A 13120-nucleotide genomic window follows, 5' to 3' on the forward strand; every position below is an offset into this window, starting at 1 on the left:
CATTCTGCATTCAACGAAAGCCCAATAATATGAAGCTAAAAATCCCAAGCTACTAAACCAATCTATCCCTCTGTTTTTGCCTAATTTTCCCTCACTTTCTTTCCCTTTCTCGCACTCTGTTTCCCGGGAAATCTTTCCAGACGAACAACTTTTTAGCCCTTTCTTTTTACAAGCAAAACCCACGAGCCTTTGACACTTGTTCTACCAAAGCCGTTTGTTGTTTGAACATTTAATTCCCAACACGATCAGTTTTTATTTTATTTTATTTTTTATTTGGGTTTGGGAAACGAAAATATATGGCATCCTACGAAATCGACAGCGTCAAGGCTGAGAAAGCCAATGCTATGAGAAGGTATAATCGGCAGCGAAAGGTCAAGTGGGTCGTACAAATCTGTGCTGCTTTCGTTGTGCTTGTGCAGTCCACTACTTGGCTTCCGGTCGTCAAAGAAATCTCCAGCGAGTTTTCCCGGCGATTCCTCTCCCTGTTCGATTCCACTTTCTACGTCTTCATGCTCGTCGTCGTGCTCGTTTTAGTCCTCTACGCCTCGTCCGGCCAAAACGAGGCCAAGGTCAATGTCTACGACGAGTTCCTTCAAAACCAGGAGTCCGGCAGGAGGTTCGGTACCGGAGAACCGCCGGCGGAGGAGGCGCCGTTCCATGACAAACACATCGTGTGCTCGGAGAATGCGGTCTCTCCCGTTCACGATAATTATCTCACGGTTTCCACTATCACCCAGCGTACGGTCCCTCAAGTCCAGCCAGATTCGGTTCGTGCAGTTTCCGCTAAGGCTATGCCGGAAAAACATTACCGGAGGACTAAATCGGAGAAGTTCGAGCTGCGAATTGGGGAGACATCTCGAAGACAGTTGCGGCGATGGGAGACGGAGATACGCCGCGAAATAGTGAGGCCCGGCGAGGAACCGGCGAGGAGGTCGTTCTCGTACTCCATGGAGAAACTGAACAACGATGATTTCAATCGCAGAATTGAGGAGTTCATTGCAGAAAACAAGAAAATTCTGAGGGAAGAGTCAACAAAACACGAATCCGAGTCAAGTTTGGCCCTCACTCTGATACCTGGAGCATGAACTCTGTCAATAAAACAGAACAAAAAGAAGGAGTAAATATTAATGGATATTATTTAGTATTACGAATGAAAACCTATCTGGGTTTGTTTTCTAACTAGTTTTTATTATCCTAAATTAAGAATTGGGATGTACAGTAATGATATATTTACTCCCAGTTCTGAGGGTATTACGATGTGACAATCTTTTCATGGAATTTCCGAATTTTTGATGATGTTTAATATGTGTTTATGTCGATCAGATTCTGAGATATATTTGCATATTTACTTTGTTTGATCTGTTTGGGCTCTGTTCAAGTTTACAGGTTTGTTGGCCTGTTGAATCCATATATATATATATATATATAAAATTCATAGGGAACTCTTCTTTTCCTAATTATTATTGTTATTTTTTATTTGTTTCCTCCCCCATAAACTCACTTAATTATGCAGGAATCAAACTAAAGTAGAAGCCTTTTTTTTTTTGAAAATTTTGATTTATGAACTTGTTTCAATTTAATTGGACTTTGGAGCATGGACCCATTATTAAGGGGGGCGGTGGGGGTGAAATTGGGGATTATGTGAGTAACTACCTGTCTGCTTTCTCACTTCAGATTGTGACACTGAAAGGGACTTTACAATTTACATCCCATCAAAACTCAGGGAGCTGAGTAGACCCATAGACACTATTGATTGATTTTATGACCCTTATATTTTCGAGTCTTCACGAAAGTCCCTGTTGGATGATAAGGTTGTGCAGATGCCGGTTGGGTCATTTAGTACAACCTAAATGAAGGGTTTCTTTTCCACCAATTGTTTGAAGCATCGTTGAATGAATGTCGTTGGTCGTATTGGCTTCATTTGGGACAAATTTCCTATTTTGACTTGTCAAGATCAATTCATTTGCCCTCGGCTTGTGCCTTCTCTTTGCCTCGAGCGCAGGGATTCCACGAGTTTCTCTTTTCAGCAATTCATATGATTCTGTCTTTTACATTGATTACCCCACTAAACTGACCCCCCTTTTCCATGTTAATTACATCAATATGAAAAGCAGTTGAGAAAGCAGATGATAATTAATAATTAATCAAGAGTTTAAACATATAAAAAATAATTAATTTAATTATTTAATTAATATTTTAACACTATTTTCACATGAACAAATGAAAGCAATTAAGGTAATAGAAGAAGATTAATGGGCCCAAAATCAGCGAATATCCTTACACACAATTATATTAAAACACTACGTATCCCAAAAATTTAAACAAATAAGAAATAATTTGTTCAGTTATTTAATTAAAATTCTAACATTCTCTTCACACGAACAAGTAAATTCTTGAACTCATTATATTTACTATAAAACCATATTAAATCAGAATTATACTAAAAAGATCAATGATGAACATATAATTGACGGTCTCCTTGCAAGGTGAAATGTTTGGCTTTTCAAATTTCATCATTGCAATGATATAAAATAATGCAGAAAGAGTCTAGCGTGCCTAATTTTCGTTAAAAAGTTTGTAATCTTCTTCATGGAAAGCCACTTTAGGCCTGCTAGAGTAGTAGACTGCCTAATCAGCTAATCTCCTTTAGTTGGGTCGTCATAATTACCTGCACTAAGCCGCGAAGATCTGTGGAAGTGGAAGATTGATGACCTTTTTAATTTGTTGTGTTAAAGTTATCATCATCACAAAGTCTTCTAATTCTTTCTCATCTTTTCTTTTTCTTTTTTTCTCCACTTTTTTTTTTTTTTTTAATGTATGTAGTATTATAATTTTCTTGATCGTTTGGTTTTTATCAATAATGAACTATTATGCCAATTTATAGAGATTTTTGTGGTAAAAGTTAAGAGTCCTAACAACATTCTCTTTTTTATTATTATTTTTTATGGATAAATTCACTTTACCCCTCTAAAGTTTCATGGATTTTTTAATTCGAACCTCAATATTTAAAAATTAGCAATGTATCATTCTAATATTTCAAAAATTTTCAATTCAGACCATCATTTACTAATTTCTGTCTAATTGGACGAAAATCATCCACATGTGTCTCGCGTGGAATTTTGATGACTTCTATTCCAATTTTGCCCTTATTGAAACTTATGAAATTACGTGATTACCCTCATTAAAATTAATGAACTTGAGGGTAATACGTAATTTTATAGGTTTTAATAAGGACAAAATTAGAATAGAGGACATCAAAATCCCACGTGAGACTCACGTGAGATGATTTATATCCAATTAAACAGAAATTAGTAGTGGAGGATTTGAATTGAAATTTTTTGAAACATTAGAGGGTACATTGCCAATTTTTAAATATTATGGTTCGAATTGAAAAATCCTTAAAATTTCAAGGAATAAAGTAAATTTAACCCTATTTTTTTAATTTCCATGATTTTGGGCTTTCTTTTCTTTATTTTTTGTGTGAATTAGGGGCCCATATAAGGTAATAATGGGGCTTGTTTATAAGGAGGCAGCTTGCTCTTATCCATTGGATTTATGAATTTATTGAATTATGCAACATGCGGGATCGAAGAGGTTTTGTTGTTTAATAATTTTTTCCTGCTTTTGTACTTTTGTGTGTTTTTCCGGCGGGCGCTTGTGCCAGGCCACAAACAGTTGTACCACACAATCATCCCAATAATTCTGTTTGGAAACCACTTTCCTTCCGTACAAAGAAAAGCCCAAAACATGGTCCATCCGGCTTGTTTGGCGTTGCGATTCCTTTCTAAAAAAAAATAGATTTATTTCCATTGTCTTTGTCTCATCTATAAAATTATAATCGACAGTCATGGTTCATACTAATTTCAACCGATTAGTACATCCAAACAATCCCGTGAATCGTGATAACCAAATTATCTGATATGGTCACATGACTAGGAGTGAAAAAGGGGGAAACGGAAAGATAATTTTTTTATTATTTAAAAAATTTAAATGACATGTCATCATGCTAAGCCTACTTCACAAACAATAGTGCCTAAAATTACTACTGATAAAAAAGTACATATAAAAATAACCTATATGTCATTTAAGTTGAGCCTATTTTAATTAAATTGGAGAGGATTTTTATCACAGTAAGTAAGCTTAAGTCTATAAACTTTCTCTATTTGCTTCCACTTTTCTTCTCCTATTTTATATTTTACACAAATTTCTATATGGTATCGTAGCCAAATTCAAAAGGTGCAAATCAACATGTTTACACCTTGTGAACCGGGTTTTGATTTTAGTTTTCGAGAAGTAACTCTGATGAAGGCTAAATAAAGCACCGACAACAACAGAGCAGGGAAAATTGATAACCGAAAGAAAAAAAGTCCACAAAAAGTAACTTTGATATCCTATAAAAAATAAGATTGTATATTAAATCACACTAAAAGCAATGTTCGTATATATATAGATATCCAATGTAGGAGTATATATACAATGAAGCAATGTAGGACCACAATGCAGTGAATAGAATTAATACAACGTAGGACATATAACCTAACACTCTATTTTGAGATTCGTTTTCAAATTTTAATTGTTCCGGTTCCACGACATAAAAAAAGTTGGTACTTATGAAAGACAAAAACTCTTCTAGCTGTGAAATCCTTATCTAACAGACTAACAGCCTTAGCTTTGAAATCCTTATCCTCCTCCTCCCCCTTCCTCCCAACCAGGCCAGCCTGTACTTTTCTACCAACAAGCAAACCTTATGTTAACAGCTAACACTTGATTAATTATATATAGCGCGTGCATGCGACAACTAAAGACAAGTATATAAACAAGTGCAAATTAGGCATTTGTTTCCCCAAGTCAACATCATAAACAATAGCATGAGCCTTCAAAATGAGAAGTATAATCCATATGTTGGAACCTGATATTGCAACAAAGCTTAATCAAAACAAATATTTGTCTCCACGTTTGTTGTCTAGATGCCTCACTGCTGAGAGTCTTTATGCTTCTTGAGTTCTTCATGCTTGCATTTAATATTACACCGGAATAATGCTACAAACTAGGGTCCGTATCCGTTTGATAAACGGTTTTGACATGATTTCAGCACAATACTATTCATCCCACTCTTTCATTTTTTTAATATTCTCTTAGTTTTTACATCATATCAATTATTCGTTATTACTATTTAAATAAAAAACGACCCCAGTCATTTATATGCATACATTTAAATCTCACACATCAAAGAATCTTCTCATCCTCTGTGAATTGAATCAGATGCAATATTCTCGCTGATTTTTGTCACATGCACCGGACAGCCGCTTTTTAATCTTGAAAAAAGCGCCCATTTTTCTATTCTTTTGTCTGGGTCGATCACCTTCCACCTGAGCAAATTCGAATTCAGGACCTAGTTAATGTAGTAGTGTATTTGTTCGGAACAAGTAAACGGCATCCTCAATTGCTTGCAATTCAAAAACTTAATTTCTAAGAGATCCCAGTCCGGCCAGTATTTGGGTATGCCGGATTTTATGAGAAGAAAAGGAAAATATTCACCTGTATGTGATGATGAGACGGTGGAGAAAGACTAGCATCATGGCTTTGGCCATGTTGATCCCAAGGCAAGTTCTCCCTCCCATCCCGAAAGCTAAGAAGCTGTATGGCTTTGACTCATCCTGTCCATGGGAGACCAAGAAAACCTCATCAAAACTTTGCTACTCTCTCTAGAGAAATTAATTTTGCCATTTTTTTTTAATTGAGATTAATTCCTACGTCGAATCTTGGAGGATTGAACTTGTTTGGATCATTGTACACCACAGGATCCACGTGTATCGATCTAGCATCAATATTAACGTTCCACCCTCTCTTGATCTTAAATCCTACAGTGTCAAAATCATATTAAATTAAATTAGGTTAAATAAGCCTGAAGTAGAGTATAATATCCTTCCCACACCATGATATAAACACAAACCTTCAATCTCACAGTCTTGGAGGGCTTGTCTTGGGAACCATGGTACTACGGATGCCATTCTTAAGGATTCTTTCACAACCTGTACAACATGAGTGACCATCATTTATTTAATTTTTTTTTTCTAATTTCATGTATTTAACTTTTCAAATGCATGCACACGGATATGGATTTTTAGTAATTTTGCTACCGACAGTAAATATGAGAGAGTTCTTTTGAGCCACACTTGCCCAAATTAATAGATAGACGAATTGCCTAAGACCTGATTGGATATGTGAAAAAAAATTACCGAAAAATTCTCATCTAAAAAAGAAAACGATGAAGATAGCCTCTAGTAATAACACTGGAATATTGCACTAATCATCATTGGAGCAATTCTTCCATCATTTATTTTTACACAAAAAAAATTCGTTCATTGGAGACTCTTAGTTTTACAACTCGTGAATCATGCCCATATCTGTTACTCGAAGCCAGAAAATATGTAAAATATATAATATTTTTCGTATATTCTATATTTGATTACAATTAACTAAATAGAAAATATTTCAATATATTTTCCATTTGTTCTATAGAGTGAAATTGAATTAGTGAGTACCTTAGAAGCATAAGGCATCTCACTAAGATCTTCTAGTGAAAGATATGACTTATGCGAAGTCTTTTTTGCCACGTGCAATTGTTCATTCTGCTCCAATCAGCAAATCAGCATTCAAGAAGAGTTAGAAAAAACACACTAACGTTGATTATTAATTTAAGTTTTTGAAATAAATAATAATTTAAAATAATATCAAAACAAAGGTTTTGAGTTCGAATCTTTAACTACTAACGGTATTGCGCATAAACTTGCATTCACTTACTCTAAGTGTCTCAAGGACCTCTTGGTTCTCATCCAGGAATTTGACCATCCATGTGATTGCACTTGCTGTTGTATCCTGACCTGCATGTTATGTAAGATGGGCTGCATTCAGGAAAATTATGCTCTTGGCAAGAAATTCAAGAATCATCCCCTGGGATTTAATTATAAAGATATTGAAAAGCTATTGGCATCTTTACTAACCTGCAATAATCATGGTTAAGATGTTATCTTTAATCTCTGCATCTGTTAGCCTTGGAGCTTCATCACTAGATGCTGTATCATCCTCCATCAACATGTGTTGTAGAAAATCTTCATGATAAGCTTCTGTGCCACTTCTTCTTCTTCCACTAATTGCCTTTTCCAGTAGGTTAATTATTCTTTTTCTGGCCTGAATTGTCATTTACTAGTCTCAATTTTACGGCCAAGATTTAAAATATTTTTAAATGACGGAACAACATATTCATTTAATCGCAACATCGCAACATAATTGTCATGTAGCCAATTGACTAGGAAGCCCAAGTTTTCAGATTTATGGGCTTTTATGCGTAGGTTTACCTGAAGGCCTTTATAGAATCTTGTCCCAGGTAACCTCAACGGGAATGCAAGCATTGCTTCACAGACTTGAGCAACCTCCTTTTGCAAAATCTCTACTTCATGCCCGCTCTCTAGACTTAACAGCATTTTGCACATTGCTTTGCAAGTTATCTGCACCAAATAATGATCCCCAAATCAATACTAGATGAACTCTCAACCATTCGTAGACTGCTCAGGTTCTCGGCCCATTGGGTCAGCTCAAGTTTTTTTTCAGACTTTTATTGGGCCTGAACTGAGATATGCCGAATATCCAGTGTTTGTGACTCTGGTTATAATACCACTAAGTGGGCCACAGACTGAGAAAAGCACGGGCCCCATTTAAGGGGATTAGTTATTTTTTTAATTATAATTTTTCATTAAATCCCACAGAAATTTAGAGGGATTAGTTATTTTACCTCAAGTGCTTCATCGAGTACGACGACAGTGCTTCGATGTTCCCAGCGGCTAAGAGTTTCGACAACCAGCTCATCAAAGTGTTTGATGATGACTGAAACAGAGGTTGTTGAGAACAAATTGGCGAGCCGGCTACGGATGAGCTTGTGATGTTGGTGAGCCGCGCACAGAAGGCTTTGATCTCCCACCAGCTCCGCGATTGACTTTATGTATCTCTTCGTGAATTTCCCCCCGTCATTGTTTAAGATCGCCTTGGCAGATTCCGTGCTCGACACAAAAACATGCGTCTCCCCGAACAGATTCGTCCTGAAGCAGCTCCCGTACCTGAAACAATTACTAGGCTGGCCTTAATAATTAGGGTGCTGAGCTGAAGAGATCGGGTGATAAGAAAATACAAATTAAACGGAAGGCCTGGGTTTACGGTTTACCGGAGACGGCGGACTCGGACGAAGTCATAGAAGCCTTTGCCACTGTTGATTGAAGCCATGAACTGCAGGGTCTCTCCAATCAACGGCAATCCTAGACTCCCCGGAGGAATACCAGCGGTTGATTCTCTTCTTTGGTACTTCATCGTCTTCACTATTTGACATGTTAAAAACAACACGGCACCTAAAGCGAGGAGAGTGTAGCAGCAAATGAAAGGTTGATCACGGGGCAATAGGGGAAGCATTTTCCTTCACCTGCTACCATGGGTGCATTATTTTGCTGCATATATAATATATATAATATATATATATGGGCACATATAGACAGTAAATCCACAAGCAGGGAAGGGCCACGCGTGCGGTGGAGACAATGTTGTTCAAATTTTGGCCGACAGCCGCCACTTATGTTGTTTTTGAAATTTCGGCTTCCACTTCGAAACCAAAGTGGAGTGTCAATGGACGGACGTAAGCTCTCCCTGGATGAGTAGCCTCTGTGCAGCGTTTTTTTTTTTTTTTTTTTTTTTTTTGGCGAAACCTTCCTCGGCTTGTTTGGGAAGGATTTCCTTCCCAATCCCAACTTATATCAATTTATTTTAAAATTAAAATTAAAAATATATATATTTAAGGGTGGCGGCTGAACCACCCCTCAAAGTCTTAGGGGTGGCCGATCCACCCCAGACGGCAGACACCGGGTGGCTTAGCCACTTCAATCACCCCAATTTTATTTTTTATTTTTAATTATATATATTTTTAATTTTTAATTTGATTTATTATTATTACTATATTTTATATTCTTTAAACAGCCTATGCCAAACATAATCTCAATTTTTTTTTTTTTTTTTTTTTTAATAATTGATATTTACAATTTTGAGTTTAGTGGAGTAAAATAGAAAGAAAAAAAATCCTACACCCAAATGAGCCCATTACTCAAAACAGACACTATGATCAGAGTATTTATTAAATTATCTTTTAATTTATATCGGACATTTGGTGCTAATTTTGGATCTTTGCACTATGACTCAAATCGAAAGATGCCGCCAAAAAGGATTCATCATTTAATAAATCTAAACAATTTGCCACATTTCAGGAATAATAAAACGGTAATGTGTAGTGTATAAAATAAGACTAATGAAAAATGATCAGCTAGGTTGAGTGGTACAATAAAAATCGACGTTGTTTACACGAAGACATAGAGAGAGAAACATATATTATTGTATAATATGAAAAACTATTTCCATACAGTGAATGAATGGATACAGTACTGAATTTGTGTATGATTCACGTGAGCCCACAGATTTAATCGTTGATCCATTAAATTTACAAAAAAAAGGATGATTAATCGAAATAATGAAGCGTAACATGCCTCCAAGTGGTAGTACAATCAGCTAAATACTAAGTTTTATGAAGCGAAAGTCGCTAATTCAAATATTTTATTTTCCTTTCTTCCTACCCTTACAGTCAAAAAATTAAAAATAAATTAAAAAACACACTTCTTGAATTTTAGGAATAAGTAATAAAATTAGTCATTGGGCTTTCTGAATTTATAAGATTATGACTTCTATCCACCTGTGCAACAAAAATAGAAAAATATAAAAAAATCCTTGGAAGACCAATAAAATATTGTCACATGTATATCTTTGTCGTATTAGTATGAGGTATGTTACGCAACTATTTTTTTTTTTACAAATTTAATAGATCAATTATTAGATTTGAGAATTTATATAAATTCTACATAAATTTAATGGTGGATTCATCCGTTCATCATGAAAATTGTTAAAAGATGGAAAAACAAAACAAGAATGAAGTCTATTATTTCCATCGGTATATCCCTTAAAAAACAAAAAAAAAAAACTAAAACAAAAAACAAAACTAGAGAGAAGAGAAGGAAGGATGGTAGTAGGAAAAATCCCTACGTGGTAGCGGGGTTATCCTCTAAAAGTGTACAAATCAACTGGACTAGGCCTATGAGGATCAATGGACCACAATCATAGGCCGATGAGGACAAAGTGACTTCGGCCCGATGATGAGGACCACCGACATTGAATTTTATTAAAAACTAAAGGCTCCTTGAAATGGAGCAATTCAATGTTGGTGGTCCTTTTCTTGATTACCACAATTGGTGGTGAATGAGTAGTAATTTTAGGTGGTCTATTTGTATTTTACTAAGAATAATGTGGTTATTAAAATTATCATTGAGCTTTTGATTGATCATTATTGAATTTTGATCAAATGATAATTTTAATAGGCACATTATTTTTAGTAGGACACACGTAAGCCACCTAAAATTACTCATCAATGAGGTGTCGAGTTTGTCATGATGCATACATTTGACTTTGACATTTTCTGTCTCTCACCTAAATTTGTTTTTCATCGGCACAGCTTTTTTTTTTTTTTTGACGGGTGGATGGAAACACTAATAATATTATAAACTCAAAAAGTTTAATGATCAATTTTATCACTTTCTAAAACCCAAAAAATGTTTTGATAAACATGAAAACCACATTCACCATTTTTGTATTTAACCCAAAAAACTTATTTTGATCTTCTTAAAAGTTTTATAAAACTATTATCATATTTTGATCTAAACATTTATTTAGAATTTATGTATATGCATGTCTAAAACCACACACACACACACGTATGGACCATACTATATATATTTTGACATAAGAGATTAGGTGATTAAAAAAAAAAAAGTAGCTAGAGATTAGGTAATGTTCTAAAATTACATAAAATTTAATAAATCAATAACGATTCATCTAAAATTTAATTATAATTTTAAAAGCGAAATCAACATTAAGAAGATAAAATTAGAATAAAAAAAATGGTACATAATATTATTAAATATTAATGGATTTATTGACAATTTGACACAATTGGATTTCTAAGGACATAAAAAGATATTTGCATGCTTAGAGATCTAGCGGACACGTCACCTAATCTCCACGTGGTTTTGGTGGCCCCCCTTTTAATTATTCTTCACCAGATTCTAAAAGGTAAAAAAAAGAACCGTATTTTTCAGTCATCTTCTCCACGCCTCACACTCCTGTATATATCTCCGTCGTCCTCGACAAACACAAGCTCCCTTACACTAATTGCATCTCGCAACCAACGATCAAGAATTACTCCAACAACCCGGTGCTCTTTATAATTCTGTAGCAAATAAATGTTTCACTCTATTAATGGACTTTTTTTTTTTTTTTTTCTTCTTTTCTTTTGGATGTATATATAGTGGATTTTTAATTATATTTGTTAAACTTTAAAGCATGTATAATTCTTTACGAATGCAGAATTACTCCTCTTTTCGAATTATTCCAAACTAAGACAAAAAATAAAATAAAACAAAGAATATATAATGTAGCTGACTTCTGATTATTAATTGATCCAAATTAAACATATCTATAGCTTTACAAGAGAAAGATGACAATAAAATTCTACTATATCTTCCTTCTATCTCCATGTTTCTAACCACATATTTATCCCAAAGTTGTTTTGTATAATCCTCTTTGTTGATTTTAAACTTTTTTTTGAGGGGACATATTAGAGAACATAAGTTGTCATTTTGATTAACATGGGAATATGCATGCTTAAAGTCATAACGTACACCTTGAGGTGACATGCATGCACGGTGCACCTATTGTTAGAGCATTCCCAGCAGACTCCCTATAAGGGAGTCTGTTCTCTATGTGTAGGGAATATGTCCAAAAAATCACAAAAAATGTCCAACAGCAGATTCCCTAAATGAGCCTTAACCATGAGGATCGCTACAGTAGAACCCAAAATATAAGGTTCTACTATTGCGATCCTTATGATTATTAAATTAAAAAAAAACATTTCTCTCTCTTCTTTACACTCTCCTCTCTCCTCTTACAATTCTCTCTCCTCTCTCCTCTCATATATATAACATAATTAAAAAAATAAATATTTTAATGATATAGGGAATAATTAAGGGAAGCTATTGGGGCATATTTTGACATAAGGAAACAAAAAGTAGTTTGGATCCTTAAATATAGGGAAAATGACGAGGAAGCTGCTGAGAATGCTCTTAACCAAACACCACATCAGAAACGACCGTTATTCAAAACATTGCACCTTTCATCCAAAACAAAGGCTTCCGGTTCAAAGTTCAAATTAAAAAATCAGCTAATTACTAAATTAATCTTCGCATAGAGACGAATAAGATGATCAACACTCGAGTCTCTGACACCATTAATACAAAATATTCCATAATACAAGGTTAAATTCAAAAGTGCAGATGATGTTTGTTGGGGCGTTTGTAGGCCCAAAGATTTATTTCCTCAGCTATTGTCTTCATCATGGAAAACTTGCGAGGGGAGCCGTACAACAATGGATTTCTTGCAAAACAAAGAGGTGGTCATAGGGTCTCCGGCCTGGACTGAAAACTTTCCTATTCTTAAGTTAGCATATTTGTTTTTGAATTAAGAAAAACATTGAAAAATTCGCCTCTAGGTTCTAATGGAGTAATGCTATAAGACATTATTGTGTTCTTCCAAGATTGTGATCAAATGATAATTTTAAAAGCCATCTCATTTTTTGAGTGACACAAGAAAAACATTGAAAAATTCGCCTCTAGGTTCTAATGGAGTAATGTTACAAGTCATTATTGTGTTCCTCCAAGATTTTGATCAAATTGTAATTTTAAAAGTCATCTCATTTTTTGAGTGACAGAAGAGAGACTTCTAGAATTAATTGTTCTAATAAACCAATGAATGTGGGGGGGGGGGGAGAGAGTCTAGTGAGAGAGAGAGAGATCAGAAATTTTTTTAGGAAGAATCTATGGGAGAGAGAGAGAGACGTGAGATAGCCTTATGAATCTCCAAGGGATGGAAAGGGAGACGTGAGGGGTGACGGTGGAGGAAGATTCATCTTTCTCTCTCATTCCCT

The 13120-nt window shown here is 35.0% G+C and overlaps 2 protein-coding genes across 3 annotated transcripts; one reads left to right on the forward strand and one right to left on the reverse strand.

The window, feature by feature from the left end:
• Positions 1-1336, forward strand: LOC132190350 (uncharacterized). Its single transcript, XM_059605320.1, has one exon. The coding sequence runs from the start codon at positions 297-299 to the stop codon at positions 1083-1085; it is 789 nt and encodes a 262-aa protein (XP_059461303.1). The 5' UTR covers positions 1-296; the 3' UTR covers positions 1086-1336.
• Positions 1337-4847: 3511 nt separating this feature from the next.
• On the reverse strand, positions 4848-8460 carry LOC132190102 (3beta,22alpha-dihydroxysteroid 3-dehydrogenase). Of its 2 annotated transcripts, XM_059604987.1 has the most exons (10): positions 8219-8460; positions 7793-8114; positions 7359-7508; positions 7005-7191; positions 6805-6884; positions 6546-6632; positions 5954-6032; positions 5755-5861; positions 5539-5657; positions 4848-5369 (listed from the first exon to the last, which is right to left on the reverse strand). In XM_059604987.1, exons 1-10 carry the CDS (start codon positions 8458-8460, stop codon positions 5240-5242), a joined length of 1503 nt encoding a protein of 500 aa, XP_059460970.1. In that variant the 3' UTR covers positions 4848-5239. The 2 variants fall into 2 exon arrangements, with proteins under 2 accessions (XP_059460970.1, XP_059460971.1); XM_059604988.1 differs by lacking the exon at positions 6546-6632 and having other exon boundaries at positions 8219-8430.
• Between the last annotated feature and the right edge of the window lie 4660 nt (positions 8461-13120).

The sequence above is a fragment of the Corylus avellana genome, chromosome ca8 (genome assembly GCF_901000735.1).
Source record: "Corylus avellana chromosome ca8, CavTom2PMs-1.0".
Classification (NCBI taxonomy): Eukaryota; Viridiplantae; Streptophyta; class Magnoliopsida; order Fagales; family Betulaceae; genus Corylus; species Corylus avellana.

Coding starts and splice junctions, on each gene's coding strand:
- LOC132190350 (XM_059605320.1), top strand. CDS start 297: ATGGCATCCTACGAAATCGACAGCGTCAAGGCTGAGAAAGCCAATGCT.
- LOC132190102 (XM_059604987.1), bottom strand. CDS start 8,460: ATGCTTCCCCTATTGCCCCGTGATCAACCTTTCATTTGCTGCTACACT. Junction 8,115..8,218: donor GTCCGAGTCCGCCGTCTCCG/GTAAACCGTAAA, acceptor TAATTGTTTCAG/GTACGGGAGCTGCTTCAGGA. Junction 6,033..6,545: donor AGATGCCTTATGCTTCTAAG/GTACTCACTAAT, acceptor CATGTTGTACAG/GTTGTGAAAGAATCCTTAAG.